This window comes from Oreochromis aureus, linkage group 16 (genome assembly GCF_013358895.1).
Source record: "Oreochromis aureus strain Israel breed Guangdong linkage group 16, ZZ_aureus, whole genome shotgun sequence".
NCBI lineage: Eukaryota > Metazoa > Chordata > Actinopteri > Cichliformes > Cichlidae > Oreochromis > Oreochromis aureus.
The window spans coordinates 26,404,550-26,424,872 of record NC_052957.1 but is presented as its reverse complement, the minus strand read 5'-3'; the positions used below and the strand labels follow the sequence as shown (position 1 = coordinate 26,424,872).

Below are 20,323 nucleotides of genomic sequence, written 5' to 3'. Positions count from 1 at the left end.
AAGGCCTGCCAATCACTGTGTCCGGTAAATTGCCAGGCCTGGCAATGTTGCATGCGTGTATGTGTGCAAGCTTACTGTCCTTTTTTATTTACCAGGATGAAAGTAAACACACACACACACACACACACACACACACACACACACACACACACACACACACACACACACACACACGAAAAGTCAACGTGCCAATAAATGTGTTTGGTTCTCATAAGTCCAATCCAATAACTTGGATTAAGTCAAATTCAGATGGTAGATCATACAGCGAGGAAGCTGAATCTAAAGCAGGATCTGATGCTTTCTGCTTAATCACAGTCTGCACCAATCTGTCAAGAAAGTTCACGATGAAGAAAAGTGGACTATCAAAGTTATTAAATGTAGATGTATTCTAGCTTATAAGTGATGCATGCCAAAATGCCATTATATTTGATCAGGGTTTTGTGTGGGCCAGCCTTCTGTGAAGGCACTCATCTCATGTTTGCATAGCCTGAGGCAGCACAGAGAGGTGAACTGTACTCCCCAAGTAAATAACAAAGATCTAAAAATATATATTATAAATCAAAACACCCACAACCCTGTAGCACCTATAATTGCGGTTTATTTTCCATGTAGGCCGTGCAGCACTGATGCTAGGATTTTCTATGGTGTATGTCACATCAGTTTGTGCGCCAGTTCAGGGAGCTAAACACAAATTGCATGCCAAGCCATTTCAATTCAAAAGATACAAATTACTATGTTTCATGTGTGGGTGGAGAGTTAATTAACTGCAGCATTCTCAGTGCTTGGATCCTTTAAAAGGCCAAGCCTGAAGCTTAATCATGTCTGCTATTTTGTGACTGTGTCAATAAGCTAGCGACGACTGCAGTTAGAATGGAGAAAGCCATATCATGTTAATGTGTTTGTTTCTGTTTTCTCTCTTAATCGCATGTTATAAGCCATCTTAAGCCAATGTCATAAACCTGATCCTCTGACAAGAAGTGGCATGTTGTGCTAATGCTGAATCTCTTCGCGTAATCCTAAAAATCCACAAAGCAGCGTTTAATGCTGAGAAGTGTTTTATATGAAGGCAGAACATATGTTGTGAAGTTAAAGTGCTTCAAAACTCCCACAGTGGTTGTGTATTGGAATTAAAAAAAAGAAAAGAAAAACTAATCTTACTAAAAGAAGCAGGACACAATCTGCATTCAAATTCTATGCATTCTAAATGGGTCTCCATTAAAAACTGATGAGCTGAAGCACTAAAGCACCCATTTCCCGAGACATACGGATTGTGATGATACTTGTATCTGCAGGTTTAGCACATTTCCCCTCTAGAGCTCAAATGGCATCCTTAGCATCGGACATTTGGCGCCTCCCCTGTGCATCTAGTATCCAAATTCCAGAAATACACACCCTTGTTATAATAGAATAGGTGACCATTTTTACTTTTCTCATCCTTTTGCATTTCGATGGCTCTTGTCCTAGTTTCACCCCAACTCCTACTTCCTACCACAAACAATCACAGTGGAGAGGCACAGAAACTGTGTCGTGATTGCATTTGAAGAGAGCGCCCATTTGCAGGTACAAAATTGAAAAGAATGGCAATTCAACCACTGACATGCCACAAAAAAATAAAAACCAACACACAAATTTTGTTGCCTCAATCTCTTTTTTGGGTGGCCACACAGCAGAAACCGTGTCAGTATGGAAATATATTGAGAGGCATGACTCGCTGACTTGTATTTGCTCACTGGAAGATACAAGGCCTCGGTGGAGTTTGTCATTTTCTTTCCTCCTGGGGCTCGGGTGATTGTATGTGCACACTATGTTCTAAGAGCTTCAGTAATTTCAAAGATATTTTGAAGACTCGCATATAAACCAAACAAACATGAAAACGTTCCCTGAGTTTCCTAGTCGGGCTCCAGTCAAATCACCACATGCTGTGTCATTTCCCTGCCAACAGATCCCCGTGTGCCTCTGCCCCTCTTCCAGTCATTTACTCAATCAATCCTTGTAAGTTGTTAAACATTACTTCTAGGTCGTATTTCATGAAGTCATGAAAAAACAGCATGACGACTGAGACCAGAGAGCTGGCTAGGTGCTGTAACAGTCTTTGTCATTTGCAGAGCATGTTTCATTCGCCTTCATGTTTTATTTTTTTTATTAGTTTTTCAGACACTCTGCTGTGGGACAAGAACATGTTTGTATTTCCAGTCGACTCTGGGGGAGAGGGGGGGGGGGGATAATGGGGACATCAACATTTGTCTAATCCAGTCACAACTGATTGCTTTTACTGCCTCACGGCACTCATGGTCACCTCTCACTCAGGCTGGGTGGCTAGCTGTGGAAACGGATGACAGAAGCATCTTTATTCCAGAAAAGGACCCCGAAGAAGCATGTGTACGAAAAATGCTGACAGAGATAGAGGGAGGAGGAGGAGAGATGAGGTTAGGTCTTGAAACACACCAAGGATAAATGACTGCATGAATCAGCAGCAGAACTGAGTTACCAAATGTGTGCACTATATATTAAAAAAAAAAAAAAAAGAGAAGAGAAGTGAAAATAGAGTTTGATATACGGTGCTGTGAAAAAAGGATTTTCCCCCTTCCTGATTTCTTTTTCGCATATTTGTCACACGTTAAAGATCAAATAAATTTTTTATTTTAGACAAAAATAATTTTAATGTAGTTTTGAATGAGGATTTCATTTATTAATGGGGGGGGAAAAAAGCTATCCAAAGCTATGATAAATCATCTGACTTAACTGAATAAATTTCACCAGCCACACCCAGGCCTGATTAATATCAGACCTGCTGAATCAAGAAATCCATCAAATAGAATCTGTCAAACTGAAAAAGTGAAGTAGGCCAAACAATAAAAATTAAAAAAAGCAACACATCAAGCCATGATCTAAAGAAACCGCTAAAAAACAAAAAAAAACAAAAAACCCCACAAATATTATGCTGGAAACCTCTCCAATGTGGTTGAATAAAAAGAATTCTGCAAAGACTGAGCAAAATTTCGTCCACAGCAATGCAATGCAAATGACTGAATGCGTTTCTGCTGCTGAGGGTGGCACAACCATTTACTAGGTTTAGAGGGGCAATTCCTTTCACATCGGTTTGTGATAACCTTTTTTCACTCAAATTAAATCATTAACTGAATGATGCATTTTGCATCTCATCTGGTCATCTTTGTCTAATATTAACATTTGTTTGATGAGCCATTACATCCAATGTCAACCAGACGTGGATTCAGAAAACGATTCCACAGTAAAGCAAAGGTGTAAACGTGTTTATGAGTAAACCTGCACCAAAATGAGCAAATCATTGCAAAGCAAGAAGAAATTAACAGGAAGTTGGGAATTTCTCTTTTGCTATTAATGCTTTGTTCATTTTAAAATGGCAGTAAGAGCTGAAGGCAAATGCAAAGAGAAAAGTTTGCACTGAAACAAAAATTCCAGTGCAAATGCATTGGTGCTTGGGGAAAGAAGAAAAAGAACTAATTAGATGAGAGCTTGCATTTTTTTTTAAATGCCTATTTTACTCCCAGCACAGCGTCTGTCTGCACCGTCTCTGGATGTGAGAGTCAACAAAGCTTAAAACAGACAGAAAAACAAGATAAGTTAGAGCTGCGATTGGGATCTGTGGGTGCATCTTAAGCTAAAACAAAATAAAATGCAGTATTTGCTTTTCCTTAGTTCAACTTGACTTCAATGTCTCCACACCCAAAGAACAAAGCTTCAGTTGCATTCGTACTCCACCACGCACACCGTTTCATTTATTTTTAAGCTCAACTTTTATACCCAAGGGATAGCTCATCTCACTGCAACATACTTTCTGTGTTTTCAAGTCGCATGGATAAAAAGAATTTTGAGAGAAAAAAAAAAATCTTTTTAGAACAAATGAAATCTAAGAACAATTTGGTATGCGCTCTGCTTCCTCTTGACAGAGGTATAATGTAGAGGGTGTGACAAGAAGTGTTTCATCCCCCGCTCTGCTGCGTGTGATCTCCTCTCCAGCAGCACCTGTCTGGCGATAACCTTGAAAAGATGCTTCCTTTGCCTTTTGACATGCTGCTGTGTTGAGACCTGGAAGATGCAAACTATCCAGAGCTTTTTCTCTTCCTCCAAGCTGCACCACTCGAAATTACTCTGTTTTTCTGTCTCAAATTGAAGATGGCTGGCAGGCATGCGGATAGCGATTTGCAATCGATTGTGCCCTTCACAAAAGACGCAGCTATGTGTGGGCTCAATAAGTGCAAAACAGAAAAAGACAGCACCAAATCAAAATATGTGATCATATTTGGTTATTTTTAGGCTTCACATGGGGAGACAGTGTGGATTTATTCCTGCATAAGAGTGGGTTAATAAACCCTTGGAAGCTGGTTCTTTAGAATTCAAACGTCAGAATTTCTTCCACATCAAAATATACTTCTCATTCCTGAATATCATCATGTGTGCTATGTGTGTTGTGTCATTTCAGTGCATCATCTTGATAATAACAGACCTTACAGTTTACTGGCAGGAAGAATTTCTGAGATATATTTCAAGATGCAACAATGAGAACAAGAGAAAGCACCCCAGCTGTTCGCCCCATTGTTCCACTGAATGGGCCACATGTGTGAAAAGCTTTTCAAATTATAGACACAGGTGGATGAAAACTGACTACTTACCTAGTCAAATAAGAGAAATACAAATAGTCATACATATTCTTTTGCAGTTTACCCACCTAAAGGGTAACCCAGATGAAAACTAGTCTGTTATGAAGGAAAAATGCTGACCTCGTCTCCACACTTTCCTCAAAGGACAGTCAAAACAGCAGTACTGACCTGTTCTAGCAAAAGGGCACTGGAAAAAAAAATGAAATCTGAGGAAACAGCCTCTTACTGAATGCTTTGAGGTACTTCACTTTACTGAAGCTGGTGCAAAGGCAGTATGTTATCCTGTGTGTGCATTTGTGCCATACCTGGCTGACTTTGGCTGGTGTAAGAACCATGTCGAGGACGCCCGACCAGCCAGCAAGCACTCCTGTGGGGACTGCATAGGCCAGTGCTATCATCAGGAACCGCAGATTGCTGAAAGAGACATTAAACATGTCAATCACAAGAAAAAAAACTCTACTATACATCATCCAGCCTCCAGACAGAAATTTCAGCACATTACAACTTATTACACATTGTATGAGTAAAACGTAGAACCTATCAATGCAATCTTGAGAAAAAGAAAAAGATTTGAGACCAAAAGTGTTTACAGTACGTACTAATTAATGAGATATACAGTATATCACTGAATGCTACCATTTTACATGCAGTTATCCAGATCTTTCATACCTTGAAATAAATACAAGGAATCTACAGCATCTGGGTTTATTTCAGTCTTAAAATAAATAAATAAATAGTATATTAATTAATTGTGTATTGGTGTATTACTCCTACCTCTGCTCTTACTTTAGCAAAAACAGATGATTATCTGATATTTATTCGTGTACCTCTAAAGACTTCTGCATATAAATGTGAGAGGTTGGTCACTTGATTTAATTGAAAGGATATCCTCTGCAGAATCACTGAGGGGTTCATAATTATAATCCAAGCACTAAATGTTACTAATTGCATGAATGCATAATGCCGCCTCCAATTACAGCCTACATCCCAGCAGCAGTGGCCCGAGATGAAACAATAAAAGCAGCATAACGTGGTGTGTCTTTCCTGTCCTGTTCATTGATGTCTGGAGGTCTGCCATCAGCTGTCATCCAACCTCACACGCACAGCCGCACGCACTCAAGTGCTTCTCTTTGTCAGGGTACTCACTGACATTAATGCATTCTGTAAATCCTGTGTCTAACATTATATACTTGCCTCCAACACTTGTCCCAGACTAAACTTAATGCTAGCCCTAACTGTAAACGCCCAGCGGTTCATTGAAATTGTGCCAGACAGTGACAACTAGCACAAACTACTCCTGCTACTTGCCAACCTTACTCAATCTTCACTCACAGATTTACTGACCAACATTACTACAACTTGCTCCTATTCCACTAAACAGTTGTGAGCGTGCCCCCCCCCCACCCCCCACAATGTGATTACCCAAACAGATTTTGTCCTCACAACATGGATAATACACAGCACACACAGGCACACCACTTTGGCTCATCTCCCTGTGCCTGTCACAACAGAAGATCCATCCCTGTTCAGAGCATAGAGACAGAGATAAGAAGCAACCTGAACACTGGTGGGAAGCTGCCAACATTAAGCTAAAGGATCTAAAATAAGGACCAAAAACTCCAACAATGGAAGAGCACAGCTCAGAATTAGGAATTTGAATGATCACTCAGAATACTCTGAATTCTTGGCACTGCACTGTATAGCCTAACAGTGTGTGACATGTACTCGTTCAGTGACTCAATTATAAATTTTGTCCATAAGGCAATAAAAATAATGACTGCAACCAGTGACTGCTGTTAAAGCTACAAATGCATCTTTGACTTGAGGTAAATTCATTGGTAGATGACAACCGTTCATCAGTTTACTAGAAACAAACTGTAGAAGCAGGAATCTAAATGCTACAGCAGACATGAGGCTGCAGAGTCTGACACAAGCAGTTTAGCTCACAGTGTGCAAAAGGGAGAAAATTAATAAAGTCGCATCTATGTGTATTTATGTATGTGTGCCCGATATGCACTCAAAGTTTATCTATTTAGAATATATAACACCTCTCCAATCACATGAAAGTCAAATACAATCACTTGGAACACAAACACCCACACTAATCACCTTCGCCCAGTGAGGTGACATGGTGATTTAAAAATCAGAGCCACATCCTCAACCCAAACAATGTGATTAGAATCACTCAGAGTCTGACAAATGAGGCAGGGCTGGAAGCAGATTCACAGATTGTTTTCCTCTCCTGTTGTTGGTTTATGGACACCGGTAACTCTTACATTTATTCTGCCCCTGCTTTATTATAATGCAGCCAGCATCCTGAACGGTATCAAGCAGGGACATCTGGATAACACTTTGAGGCCGGCATCGCCCATATGCTTCAAATGCTAAACAGACAAAGTTCACGAATACACACAAACTACAGAGAGAGAACTTCCCAGGACAAACTACCTGTACGGCCAAAGTAGTGTTGCTGTAAATAAATCCACAGCCCTTCCCTTTCCTGACACCGGTGAACCTCACACAATGAATCGCTTTATTGGAAGAATGCTTTGATTATACACGAAAAAACAAACGCCGCCAGTCTCTCAGCTGCAGACGGCTTGTCTCATCTTAAGGAGTATGAAGCGGTTTGGCCTTGGACAGAGTACGTAGGGACAGTCATAAAAGCCCTGTGACAAAGTACTCCCCCTGCTTTTCCTATTAGCACCCTTTTCATTAACCTTGCCACAACAACAGGAAATCAATATCCATGCACTTTTTTCCCCTCTAAAGATGAGCTTATTTAGACAACCAAATGCAAGCAAGCAGACACCATCTATTGGGTAAGTTTTTTCTCCTTTCCACTTCCTGCTGGGGATGAAATATTTCCAAAGAAGTCTCAAAGCTGCCGGTGTCATCAGCTAAGTGCCATTTGTCCTTGGCAGAACTGGCTGGAGCGCAATGCATCAAAATGACAACTTTCAAAGTGAGTATGACTGGGGGTCATTAATAGTCAAGCTTCGGCCTGTTTAGCATTACCACACAGGGTGATGAGAATACAATGATAACTTTGCACCATGTGTAGAGACATCCAGGTTTCTAATTAGACTGCTGCTGTGGCAGCAGATGTGAACAGCTGGAAGCACTCATCAAGCTGAAGATCGTTAACCAGTGCTCGGACCCTGACAGATAAATGGATGAACAGATACATCAATAGATAGGCATCAAGCTTAATGGCAAGTTAGCGGGTACCTGCCATCACTGTGAAGGCTACAAAATGCTGCTATATTATGCAGTACGACAACTTCACAAGGCGTGCACTATTCAAATCTGCCATCTTGGTATCGGGCCCAATACCAAACAGATCCTGTCCATACAGGACCAATTCCCTGTCTCCATCAGTCTAACTACCAATTATTCTACATGCATTTCCACATGGTGGATTATCAGCTACTCACAGCAAACCCCAGCTTGAAGATGCCCAACCTAAAAGTGATGCAAAATGATGTTACGCAGTGAGGTGAAATAAGTTTAAACAGATAGACAAATTCTTTGATCTGCCTGTAATCAGGGTGAGAAACACTACTGAACACAATAGTAAACAGTGAAACCTAAAACATCTGGATAAGTTTCATGGAAAGCTTCATCGAGTTGCAGTGTGGTTACTAAATTACAATTACAGAGTCATAAGAAGTTAAAATTTCACAAAGTAAAGCTTTAAAGTTGGAGTACTTTCTCAAACTAAGACAATCATTCTGTCTAACTGCTCTATGAGTGCACAAGGCCACAAAGACTCAAGTCACTTTTCCTGTTACATGCCCAGTCCCTGCAGGACAACTGTACGGCTTGATGTTGCTGGACTGAGATACAACATGTTGCCCAAACAGGTCACTGGAAGGCTGCCTATCACAAGTGGAACAGAAACCCTCACAGCTGGATGGCCTAGTTAAGTTGGCCAGAAACCTCTGCGCGTATGAGCATGTGCGCATGAATAAAATGTGTCAAAAAACATGTATTAGATAGATATCAGCTTGATCGCATGTGTTTCTGAACTCTTTAATGAGTTAAACCTGTCTGTGCTGGTCAGAGGCCTGTGGAAAGTCTGGCACTGTAGTGAAGCCATTTCTTACTTCAGGGGACCAAGAGTAGCCAATCAAGCTGGGCCAACTTCCTGGCTGCCATCATCCAGCTCTTTTCCCCCTCTCTTCACTCTTCCCCAGCCTTAATCCGAACTATGGCCACTGCCACAGGCCTCATTTCTTTACAAGCCAGGGCACTGATTCTGGGCCAGTGCAGTTTCCTCATGGCCCAGAGGATTACTATTGCCATGGTGGAAAGTAAGAAGACACATAGGGATATGGTGCTGCAAGGTTTATCATAAAGTGTTATTCAATCATTGTTTCTAGATTGTTGTGTAGACCTCGCCTGTACCCTTTCCCAGGATGGGGGAAGAAAAAGTCCACAGAGACTCAGATCCTCAACAAAACAGAACATCTCTCTTCTTTTGCAGCTACATGCATCAGCGGTGTCTCTTGAGAGTTATTGTAAGTAACTGACCCTCACAGTGTAGATGCAGGGTGATGTCTTTTTTCAACAGTGGCCAGAGCTTAGTGACAAATCTAGAGCGAAGGCTGGAGTTTCTTTGATAACAGGCCAGGCAGATGGTGAGTGCCAAACTGTAACATAAGATTCTGTCACTTTAACTGTCTGAGACAAGAAGCATACTTTGCATCACCAAAATAGACTGAATGTATCTGCAGAGCAGAGTAAATGCTTAAAACAGGCTAACAACTGCTCCCTTAGAGACTGATTTCATACAAAATAGCACCGCACGAAGCCAATTCCAAATACCCATCTTTTGAAATCTATTTAAATCAAGGACATATCAAATTAGGCCTCTTGAATAATGTTTTGAAAGAATGGTCTCAACATCATCTTTCCCTTGATATTGGACTAACAGAAGACATCATCTATGTGTGCATTGGATTTTACCTAAGAAGTCTGCAGATGCTGCTCCTGTAACTGAGTCTCTGGCTTGCAGCGGCCACGCTGGGAGGGATTGGTGGGCGTGCAGGGAAATAGAGCAGGACTGCTCCAAAAAGCACAGCAATAGCAGCCAACTCTGCCGGAGCACAGCGACGTAGATGAAAAGAGACATACATGTTATTTTCAAAGATGAGACAGTCAGTCCAGTTTGACATTTTTTTTTAAAAAAAAAGGTCATTGTGACATCTAGAAGTCCTCTGAAGCCATCCCTGTGATGAACATAATAGCCTACTAGACAAGACTTTAGAATAAGTGCATCGAACAAAACGATGCAATCTGACATTGCATCAGTTGATATCACAACTCGTCTTTTAAAATAGCAATGCATTTACTAAAAAGCTCCATTGTAGCCACATTAGTGGGTCACTTTCATTCTATCATATGATAAGTGATACAATATTAGCTTACTTATGTGACTCCTTTTTACTTCTGAAAACATTTGATTCACAAAAATGTATCCGCTTTGCCCTTAAGAAATTAATAACAATACTACCTTAGGTTAAACAAAAGCCGCTGCCTCAATCTATTACAGCATGCCTGTTTCTCTTTTCAGCGTGCTTTTAATTTTCTGAATCAGTTAAGCATATCAGCCCTACCAAGCCATTATTCAGAGACGCAGTTATGAAGATTATAATTGGTGTTTTTGGTGTTTGTGCAATATTCTTGGATCCTTTCGCCTGATTGTATTTCTGTCCCTTGACGGGGCTGACATGATGTCGAAATGATGCGATATCGATCCAACTTGCCCTCAGAGGTTCTTGCTTTTTCTTAGTACCTGCATACATTACTAGCTGGATCCTGTCCCGGATGAAGATGTCGGAAACTGCTGCCGAGATCGTGGTTAGTGCCTGGGTGTCATTGGGAGCTGGAACTATCAGAGGTCCCACTATGAATGAAGCGGCGCTTCCAAGGTAGGCGAAGAGTGAGGCCACGGCTGTTGCTGTGGCTCTCTGATCAGGGGGAAACCATGTGGTGGACAGATAGGGGCCGGCGCTCATCATGGTGGGGCCGGCTAAACCATTAAGCAACTGACCTCCATGTATCAACCTGTAAAAGAAAAAAAATGTTCTTATTTAGAACACAAATACATGCCTCATATCAGGATGTGCCAGGAAAACACTTCTCTGATATCCCATTGAAACAAACACAAAATGGCAGCAGTAGAGCATCACCTTCAGTATGCCTATTAAGTTCAAAATAAACTAAATAAGGACATAAAGTAATGAGGCATTTCTTTTGAGCATCTAAAGGAAGAATGACAGGCGAGGGAATAAAAATAAAGGCATAATTATCCCAGAGGAGTCAAGTAACCACCTGCCCCTGAAGTTTCTTTCCAACTTCTGCACCTTCAGACTGAATTGTGTGAGACAGATGTATTCTGAGATGTCCCCCGATGCCACCAGAACCCCCACCACCCCACGGCCCCCTCCAGAACTGTCTGACCGAGACAGCCAGCCGCTGGAGACGGCTCACGGCTGATTGATTGTCTGTACGCTCAGTAAAGACACCATTCGTTCAGAGCAGTCCGAGCTGGCTCAGCAGGGAGAGAAAAGGAGAACAGGAGGAGAGGAAAGAGGATGAGAGAGGGGGGGACACGTGACGATGTTGGGTTAATTCTGAGCTTATGCCATTCAAAAATCTTATATAATATTGACTGAAAAAATATTATTAGTTAGGATAGATTTTACACTAATACTTAATATAAAAAAAAATACCTTGAATGGCATTTTGTTTGACAAAACCTTTAATTCTAACACTGAACCCTGTCTAAACAATATAGTTTATGCCTGCTTTACGTCTAAAGCAGGCATAAACTAGTTTGTTCAGTCTCCAGTGTGCTGACATGTCTCTGCCCTCTAACTCGTTCTAACTTTGGAGTCCACTGCCTCTGGGGTTCACAGATAAATGTGTCACAGCAGAATACAAAGTGCTGTGGTCAGTGACAGGCTGATTGGAGAATAACTTGTTCACCCTCTATCTTCTTCCCACATCTCAGACCTGCTAACATCCCCTCCTACACACCAACACCTCCTAAAATACTCTGTGCCTCATACTTTTTATTCATCCCACCTCTTCTTTCCTTGTTTCTCAGTCTTTATCGCTAACTGGGTATGTTTTCGACACTGACACTGAATAACCTGGTTATCCGAGTCCCCGTTTACACGATTCTGACATCATCGAGCTTCTCTGATCTGGTCATTTGCGTTGGTGCAGACATGTCTTTGACTCCTCCGCATCCAACGTGTGTCATTTCTGTACCGAGTGAGTTAACTCGACAGGATGTGGATGAACCCAGTGCCAGGACACTGCTGAATTTACAGCTGTCATTTTCTTCATCTAATTATGTGAGAGGGGAAGTGTTAGCAACAAGCAGTAAAAATTTATCCTCATTATTGGCGTCACACTGTCATTTTCACTTAGGCATGTAGGTTATCATTACATCACTTGCCATTATGTTTTCATTGACTTAACTACATGATTTCTATCAAAAAGTCTCCCCGTCATTACTTCTTAACTAAACATAAACACCAGATTCAGCAAATGAGGTGTTGACAGAGCAGCCAGAACCAAAAATAAGTGGTCTTCATGCTCTCAAGTAACAAATGTGCTTTTCTATCTACCCTGCTGCATAAAAACCTCTTGAAACATTCAGAAAATGATTTGCAACAACAGAGACTACTTTGGTAGCTCTGCATCTTTGATTTGGCAGATTTTTTGATTTTGGATCTCCCCTGGGATCTAAGCAGGGATCCTCTGCTTGTGTAAATGTGTAAACCACTACACTATGGAGCCACTGGTATAATCTCTGTATGATTAAGACTTGTGTGGACTGGCAAAAACAAATCTACAACTGCAATAGTTGGCATCTCATTGTGGTTGTCCTCCATTTGGATGGGTCACTGTGCAAAGATGGCAATGCAGGTAGCATTCATAGACAGGTAGTCTATGAATTAGGCAGCACTATGTGAGCAAAATCTAACATTTAATTTGTATTTTATGGTAACAACTACATGATTTATGATATGTAGGATATGTTCTTGATACATACGGCATTTTTTTACCTGCTGCACTGAGCCTTTGAGTCAAGCTGTCTGTCTGTCATTGTGTCTGTTGAATTGAAATCGAGAGCTACCCGGAGCCAACTAGCACAACAGTCCCAGTGCCAATCAGGTTTTTGGCGCACATACTGATTACGGTCTCATTCAGGACTCGAAAGGGTGCAGACAGAGTGGTCCTGTCCACCTGCTGTACTATACATTTTCATTAGATGATGATTATTCCAAACCAGACACTCTAATCCACTTTCTCCAAAAAAACAAAAGCGACATTTAAAGAGACAAAGATACGCAGCATAATTTACAACAATAACTGTGACCTACAGTGACCTCATTTTGAATCTCACCAACAATCGAAGCAGCTAAACTGTTTTGTTTTTATTGCATTTCATGCACAATACAAACCAAATTAAAACTTATTGAATCAACTAATAATCTGAACAATCGATGGTGGCTTTTTAGCACTTCACACCTTTTAAAAAGTTTGACAAAGTTTGGTCAGTAACCAGCCTCGCTGTATTAGATTAGAGAACAGATGAGACTAAAAAAAAAGTGCCTTTAATATGACAGGTGATGAGGACGGATGGTGACTAACACGAGGATGAGCGGTCACATGAGACTGCACTGTGGCTGGCGAAGCAAAGAGAGGGAATAGAGCAGCTTTTTCAACAAGAGATGATTAATCACTATTTATGAACCCTGTCAGACTGAATCTGATTGAGAATGAGACAAAGAAACCTGCACTACAGCGAAGTCATTTGACTGCTTCTGCTCTGCCTGAGCTGACAGACCAAAATTCAGCCATCACAAAAAGGCCAAACCAATTCCGTCTTGAAAATGGCACCATGGCAATTGTTGGAGTAATACGATGGGATCCACATTTTTTTTTTTTCTGATGGCCAATCAGACATTGTCTGAGTGAGTCTGAGATCTAACTGATAGACGCTAATCACACAGCTGGTCCGTATTCGAATTCATAACACAGACGGAGATTGAAATAGAAACAGAAACAAGTAAACGCATGAAAAGCCAAGAAAATGAGAAGGGTTTGAAAAAAGAAAAATGACCTTTGATTTGAGAGCAGAACTAATCACAGCAAGGTATAATCAGTGACTACCAATTCAACAGCACCTTTTATCTCCTTGACTGAACCTCACAAAACAAACAAAATCAGGTCTTTTTTAAATGTGGCTTCACAGAAGATCTCGATTAAAAAAAAAAGAAGAAAAAAAGAGAGAGAGTTCCACTTTTCAGTGTTCAAACATTCACAGCTCCCTTTGATTTTCAAAAATGGATCTTAAAACCTCAAAACAAAGAGGCGCCTTACTTCCTCAAGAGGTTATAAAAACAAAAAGAGGTAATCGTTTTTTTAAACATGAAAAGGAATCTGGAGCAAACAGATCTGCAGGGGGTTACTGAAGGAACGTCACGGTTTCTAAACCTGGATAGACGTCTCCTCAAACTATTGTTTGATCCCGCCTGCAATGTCCTTGAACACCATATCCAAACTTCAGGAATCTGAAAAACTTAACTGCTCCATTATGTCCCGATTCACTCTCTAAGGTAATCTACATCATCATCCATCTGATAAGTATCCTCTGCATGACAGGCAGCACATTCATCAGCGACACCCGTCAGTAAACAAAGCCCTTGCATTTTGATCACTACCGCAAAGCAAAGAGTGACCTCTACTGGTGATCCAGCTACATTAAGCATTGAGTCTCTACAGTTCTATAATAATCCAGTATGCCGTCCATCGCCTTAAGATCTATGACCTATAACATTTAATATGCAAATTAAACTGAACTGTGACACACTAACATTTGCCGTGTGATTCATGTCCTCTTTGCTTTCGCCATCCTATCTTGTTTTCCACTTTGAATGCCGAATCTAAAGAGCTGAAGGTCGCAGCAGAGCAGCATCACTCTCATCGTGGAATGGGCGCACAGTGGGCAGCGTTGACCCTTAAAAACTCTTAGCTCGACCTGAGCGGACATAAAGAATTGATATTTCATGGCTGGATTCAGTAGAGGTGAAATTGAAAGCTTGCTCGTGTGACTGGCTTTTGGACGGAAGTGACACTCCAGCAACAGTGAGAGGCGAGTTGAAAACTTCTAACAATACTGCCCTCGAGCGCGTCCAAAAAGAAGAGGAAGAGCTTGGTATTTCATTCCATTTCCTCTTTACAGTAAAAGCCTTTTGCAACATTAGCGGGGTCAAAATATGTGTGCATGCACGTGCTTTGGGATTTATTTTTTTAAAATAATTTATATCAAGTCAAAGTTATGCTTTGTGGAGATGACATTTTTACCTTCAGCTTACAAGATGTGATTAAGTTAAAAACCACTTCAGCTTCACAGACCAACACTCAACGATCTTAACGCTGTTTAACGATTGAATTTTACACATTAAGCTGAGTTTACATGTCACTGCTGGGGGTATACGAATATGAAAAACTGCATTTTCAAACTGAAAAAGAGGAGAGACACCAACCATTACCAGGCAGAGACTAATAAAAATGATAAATAAGAAATATGGAAGTGTAGAATCCAGTATTACTGCCCTCTAAGAACTGAACGTCAGGATATAACCAGCCTCTTTTGCATCAGTTTCTTAATAATTTAAATCCACCAACACTTTAGTAGTGTAAAGACATTAGAGTGCTCTTCATTATTCTGAAGTTATGTTTTTAAATTTAGTGCTAAAATAAAAACTTCATCTCTCTACAGTCTCTCGAACAACAAGAACAACAACAAAAAGATTCCATAGATCTGTTTGCAGGCCACGTCCAGATTTAGGTCACTGTCACTCTTTATTGGAGACTTTTTTTTTTAAAGGCCATATGGCAGCTTTGATAAAGCTCAGCTTTTACTGCATGAAGACAGATTTCCTGACAAGAAACTCCTTTGCTTTGGTATTTGTCCCTTTTACATAACAGGTAGTTCAAAATGGGAACATCCCTGTCTCAGCATGAGTAATTTGCCACTGAAGACACATTAATAATATTAAGCTTTTGGGTCACACAGTAATCTATCAAAGGTCAGTTTCCCAGATAAGACATCTGCCCACATCTGCACATGGCCCAAATGTATTGCATCTTTCTTTTAAGAGGACTTTGGCTACTCCTGATTTAAGGCTTTAGGGTTATTACAAACAGGCTGGCAAAAATACAAAAACTCAATTTTATAATCATAAATGAAAGTTGCAAAGCTTTATATTTCACTCCAAACTGTAAATACTTTTTTGGGACAGACTATCGCCTGTTGATCGTGATTATATCAGTTCTTCTCCTTGTACACTGCCAGGAGCTTTTCCTGCCTTATTTCTTTCTTTAGGCTGTATCACTATATTAGCAGCTAGGTTTTCTTAGTGCAGCCTCACGAGACAGAAAAAGAGAAACAAATTAATTTATCTGCTCTTTGAAAGCCAAAGCTTATTTTAAAAAGCTCCAACTGCATGAAGTGAAAGTGATATGTGACTTATTCCATGGAAATATAATTCTCTTTATTCATTATAACATACTGCCTCATTGTGAAGCCCAACAGGAATCATTACACAGATTACCACCAAAAATATTCAAGGAAATTAGATTTTTTAAGCCACTGTATAATTGAAATGACCTTCTCTGAGCTCTTACCCTTTCTAAAAATGAGAACACTGAACTCAAGTGAAAATGAGAATGAAAGTGGGAAACAGTTTTCCAGCAACAGCCTGTCAAAATGCTGTCTGATAAGTGAGAAAACTGCCAGCAAAGACACAAAAAGAAGCAAAGCGTCCACACGGTGTTGATCTGTCCTTCACAATCACATCCTCTGCCACATAAATAGTCTCATTGTCTCTCTACGCAGTTACAAATCTGCATATCAAGAATGAAAAAGAAGCACGACCTCAGCTTGAATCAGTACAAATGCATACAGTACAAGACCCTAAAGCCACTTTTGTGCAGACATTCATGATTTATTGACTTTAGTAACTCTCTGATTTTTCCTCTAGTGATATCAAGAGGTTGATAATTATTGTTTGGACCGTTGTGATATGTGACCTTCCATCCCTTCAGTGGAATTTGAAATGTAATTACTTAATTATTCTGTGCAATACTTTTGCTGGTGACCATCTTGGAACATTTAGCAAGCACAAAATTGACGTGACAATAGAAAATTACGGACCTCTGACATCTGTGCATGCCATCTTGATTAAATGTTACTGATTAAATGATTCATATTTCTTCTTAAAGAAAAACAAAACAAACAAAAAAAAAAAAAAAAAAAAAAAAAAAAAACTGAATGGAAACAATTATATGAAAAAAGTTTCTAGTTTTTCACGTACTGCCAAATCGCAAATTGTCTAATCTTGTCAAACACATTGCACACATTGGCAAACATCACACATCCCTCAGGGCTAACTTTTCCATGGTCCTAACTTTGGCCAGTAGCACATTTCATTTTCAATGAAACGCTGTGCAAAGCTGGTCCTAAAATGATTATGGCACTCACTCAGAAAATTTGCCTAAACTGAGTTATGGAGACTATAGAACCTGTATAACTGCAGTGCAGCTCATGAGTCACTTTGCACCGCCTTTCCAAAATCTTTCAAATAAGCATCGCGCCACCATCTGCTACCTTAATATTTACACGGGCTTCTTACCATCGTCTCAAAGGCTGGCCTGTCAGTGGGATACTTCTTAGAGCTGCTCCTAGCACCATGAAGAGGGTAGAGACGAGCAGGGATAATCGCAAACCTGGAATACACAACACACTGTATCAACACCGACGTGTAAGAAAAAGTAGAGACAGTAGTGAACATGGTAGAGATTCCTCAACTTTTGCTACTACACAGGATTATTTCTGTTCTTATTGAATTAGTTATCTAACAATAAAAAGAAAAAAAAGTAAAAACAAAATCCAATTTCCTGGAGCTAGAAGAGACTATAAAATAAATAGATAATAAGCATAGAATTATAACAGAGGAAAGCAGCAAATTAACACATTTTAAAATCTGGAAGAAATATTTTACATAATTACCTTGACCAATGAGATTATGTTTTTGATAGTTTTGTGTCAGTCTGACAGCACGAAAAGTTATGAATGAATACTGATAAAACTCTGAAGGGGTGTAGAGGGGGGTCAGGAAGTACTGCATGAAGATTAAAACATCCTGTCACTGCTGACCTCGCCTTCAAGATCAAAGTTCAAAGTGATAATAATGCTACATAGAGCTACTTAAAACCATGTTTCTTACTGCCTTTGTTTGTATGAGGAGCATTTAAGAATTGATGCTGATATATGGGGATTAGGGCTGTGCCATATCATACCATTCACAGTAATACCAGTATAATGTTAGGCAATGATAAGAAAATGAAATATCGGGATAGAAAATGGGTAAAATGCGCATGCGCAGTGCCTTGTTTTCATACGCACATGGCAGAAAAAGCATGGCGGCGAAGGAGAATGACAAGTGCGAAAGCGGATCGACGAATGAAAGATCTAAAAATGGTGCAACTTCAGTGGTGTGGAACTGGTTTGGCTTTCATCCCTCAGATACACACCAAAGCACATTTTTTGGTAGAGCATGCAAGCGCATGCACATAAAAAACAGCTGCTTGTTTAAGTGAAAATACATTGATGGGGTTTTTTTGCACTAATAAAGTTGTGGAGTTGTAAAGTATTTTGTCTCACGTCAATTATATCGTCAGTTATATTGTTATCGCAAATTTTCAAATATATCTTGATAAATATTTTTGGCCATATTGCCCTGCCCTAATGGGGATTCTAAAGATACACATTATTATAGTTTGCAGCCAACATTACATTTCTCATCTGCCTTTCAAGTTGACAACATGACCCAAAAATCTGTTACAGCTTTAACAAAAGTATTGCCAAGAGAAAGACTGAGCTGCCTGGGAACTGTTTCTTTCACCATTAACTCAAGTCTCATTTCCCAGTTTCATCCACATGACAGCCATTTAGAGAATTATGTGCACTTCCCCATTTTTTTCTGCATGTGAACTACCATTTCTGAACGTTTGATTGACAGGTTCAACTAAATGACTGCTGTGGAAAGAGGATCTCTCTCTCTCTCTATATATATATATATCTATATATCTATCTATCTATATCTATATCTCTATATCTCTATCTATATATCTATCTATCTATCTCTATATCTATCTATCTATCTATCTATCTATCTATCTATCTATCTATATATATATCTCTCTGCCTGAATACCTCAGGCAGCAGAAACCCAAGAAAGAGGAGGAAGGCGAGGAACCATCATGGAAGGACAGGCCCCTGCACGGTATGTACCACCGGCAGATAGAGGAGGTGGCTGATATCCAGAAATCCTACCAGTGGCTGGACAAAGCTGGACTGAAAGACAGCACAGAGGCACTAATCATGGCAGCACAAGAACAAGCTCTGAGTACAAGATCCATAGAGGCTGGGGTCTATCACACCAGGCAAGACCCCAGGTGCAGGCTGTGTAAAGATGCCCCAGAGACAATCCAGCACATAACAGCAGGGTGCAAGATGCTAGCAGGCAAGGCATACATGGAACGCCATAACCAAGTGGCCGGCATAGTGTACAGGAACATCTGTGCCGAGTATAACCTGGAAGTCCCAAGGTCAAAATGGGAGATGCCCCAAGGGTGATGGAGAATGACCGAGCTAAGATCCTGTGGGACTTCCAGATGCAGACGGACAAAATGGTGGTGGCTAACCAACCGGACATAGTGTGGTGGTAGACAAACAGAAGAAGACGGCTGTAGTGATCGATGTAGCGGTTCCGAATGACAGCAATATCAGGAAGAAGGAACACGAGAAGCTGGAGAAATACCAAGGGCTCAGAGAAGAGCTCGAGAGGATGTGGAGGGTGAAGGTAACGGTGGTCCCCGTGGTAATCGGAGCACTAGGTGCGGTGACTCCCAAGCTAGGCGAGTGGCTCCAGCAGATCCCGGGAACAACATCGGAGATCTCTGTCCAGAAGAGCGCAGTCCTGGGAACAGCTAAGATACTGTGCAGGACCCTCAAGCTCCCAGGCCTCTGGTAGAGGACCCGAGCTTGAAGGATAAACCGCCCGCAGGGGCGTGCTGGGTGTTTTTTTTTTTTTTGTTTTGTTTTTTTATCTCTATATCTATCTATCTATCTATCTATCTATCTATCTATCTATCTATCTATATATATATATCTATATCTATATCTATATATATATATATCTATATCTATATATATATCTATATATATATATATATCTATATATATATATATATATATATATATATATCTATATATATATATATATATATATATATATATATATATATATATATATATATATATATATATATATATATCTATATATCTATATCTATATATATATATATATATATATATATATATATATATATATATATATATATATATATATATATATGTCACAACTAGGGCTGGGCCATATTATACCGTTCACGGTAATACCGGTATAATGTTTGGCAACGATAGGAAAATGAAATATCGCGATAGAATATGGGTCAAATGCGCATGCGCAGTGCCTTTGTTTTCATACGCACATGGCGATTGTTGAGTGAAACGGATGAACCAGAAT

The 20,323-nt window shown here is 40.1% G+C and overlaps 1 protein-coding gene across 1 annotated transcript in view; it reads right to left on the bottom strand.

Moving 5' to 3' along the window:
* Nucleotides 1-20,323, bottom strand: part of slc49a4 (solute carrier family 49 member 4) — a 47,268-nt gene that overhangs the window by 22,939 nt on the left and 4,006 nt on the right. The window contains exons 2-5 of the mRNA XM_031732922.2: nt 17,366-17,459; nt 10,441-10,712; nt 9,612-9,741; nt 4,946-5,054 (exon numbers count right to left, since the gene is read on the bottom strand). Of these exons, the coding sequence (XP_031588782.1) occupies nt 4,946-5,054; nt 9,612-9,741; nt 10,441-10,712; nt 17,366-17,459 (605 nt within the window). The remainder of the gene's footprint in view (nt 1-4,945; nt 5,055-9,611; nt 9,742-10,440; nt 10,713-17,365; nt 17,460-20,323) is intronic.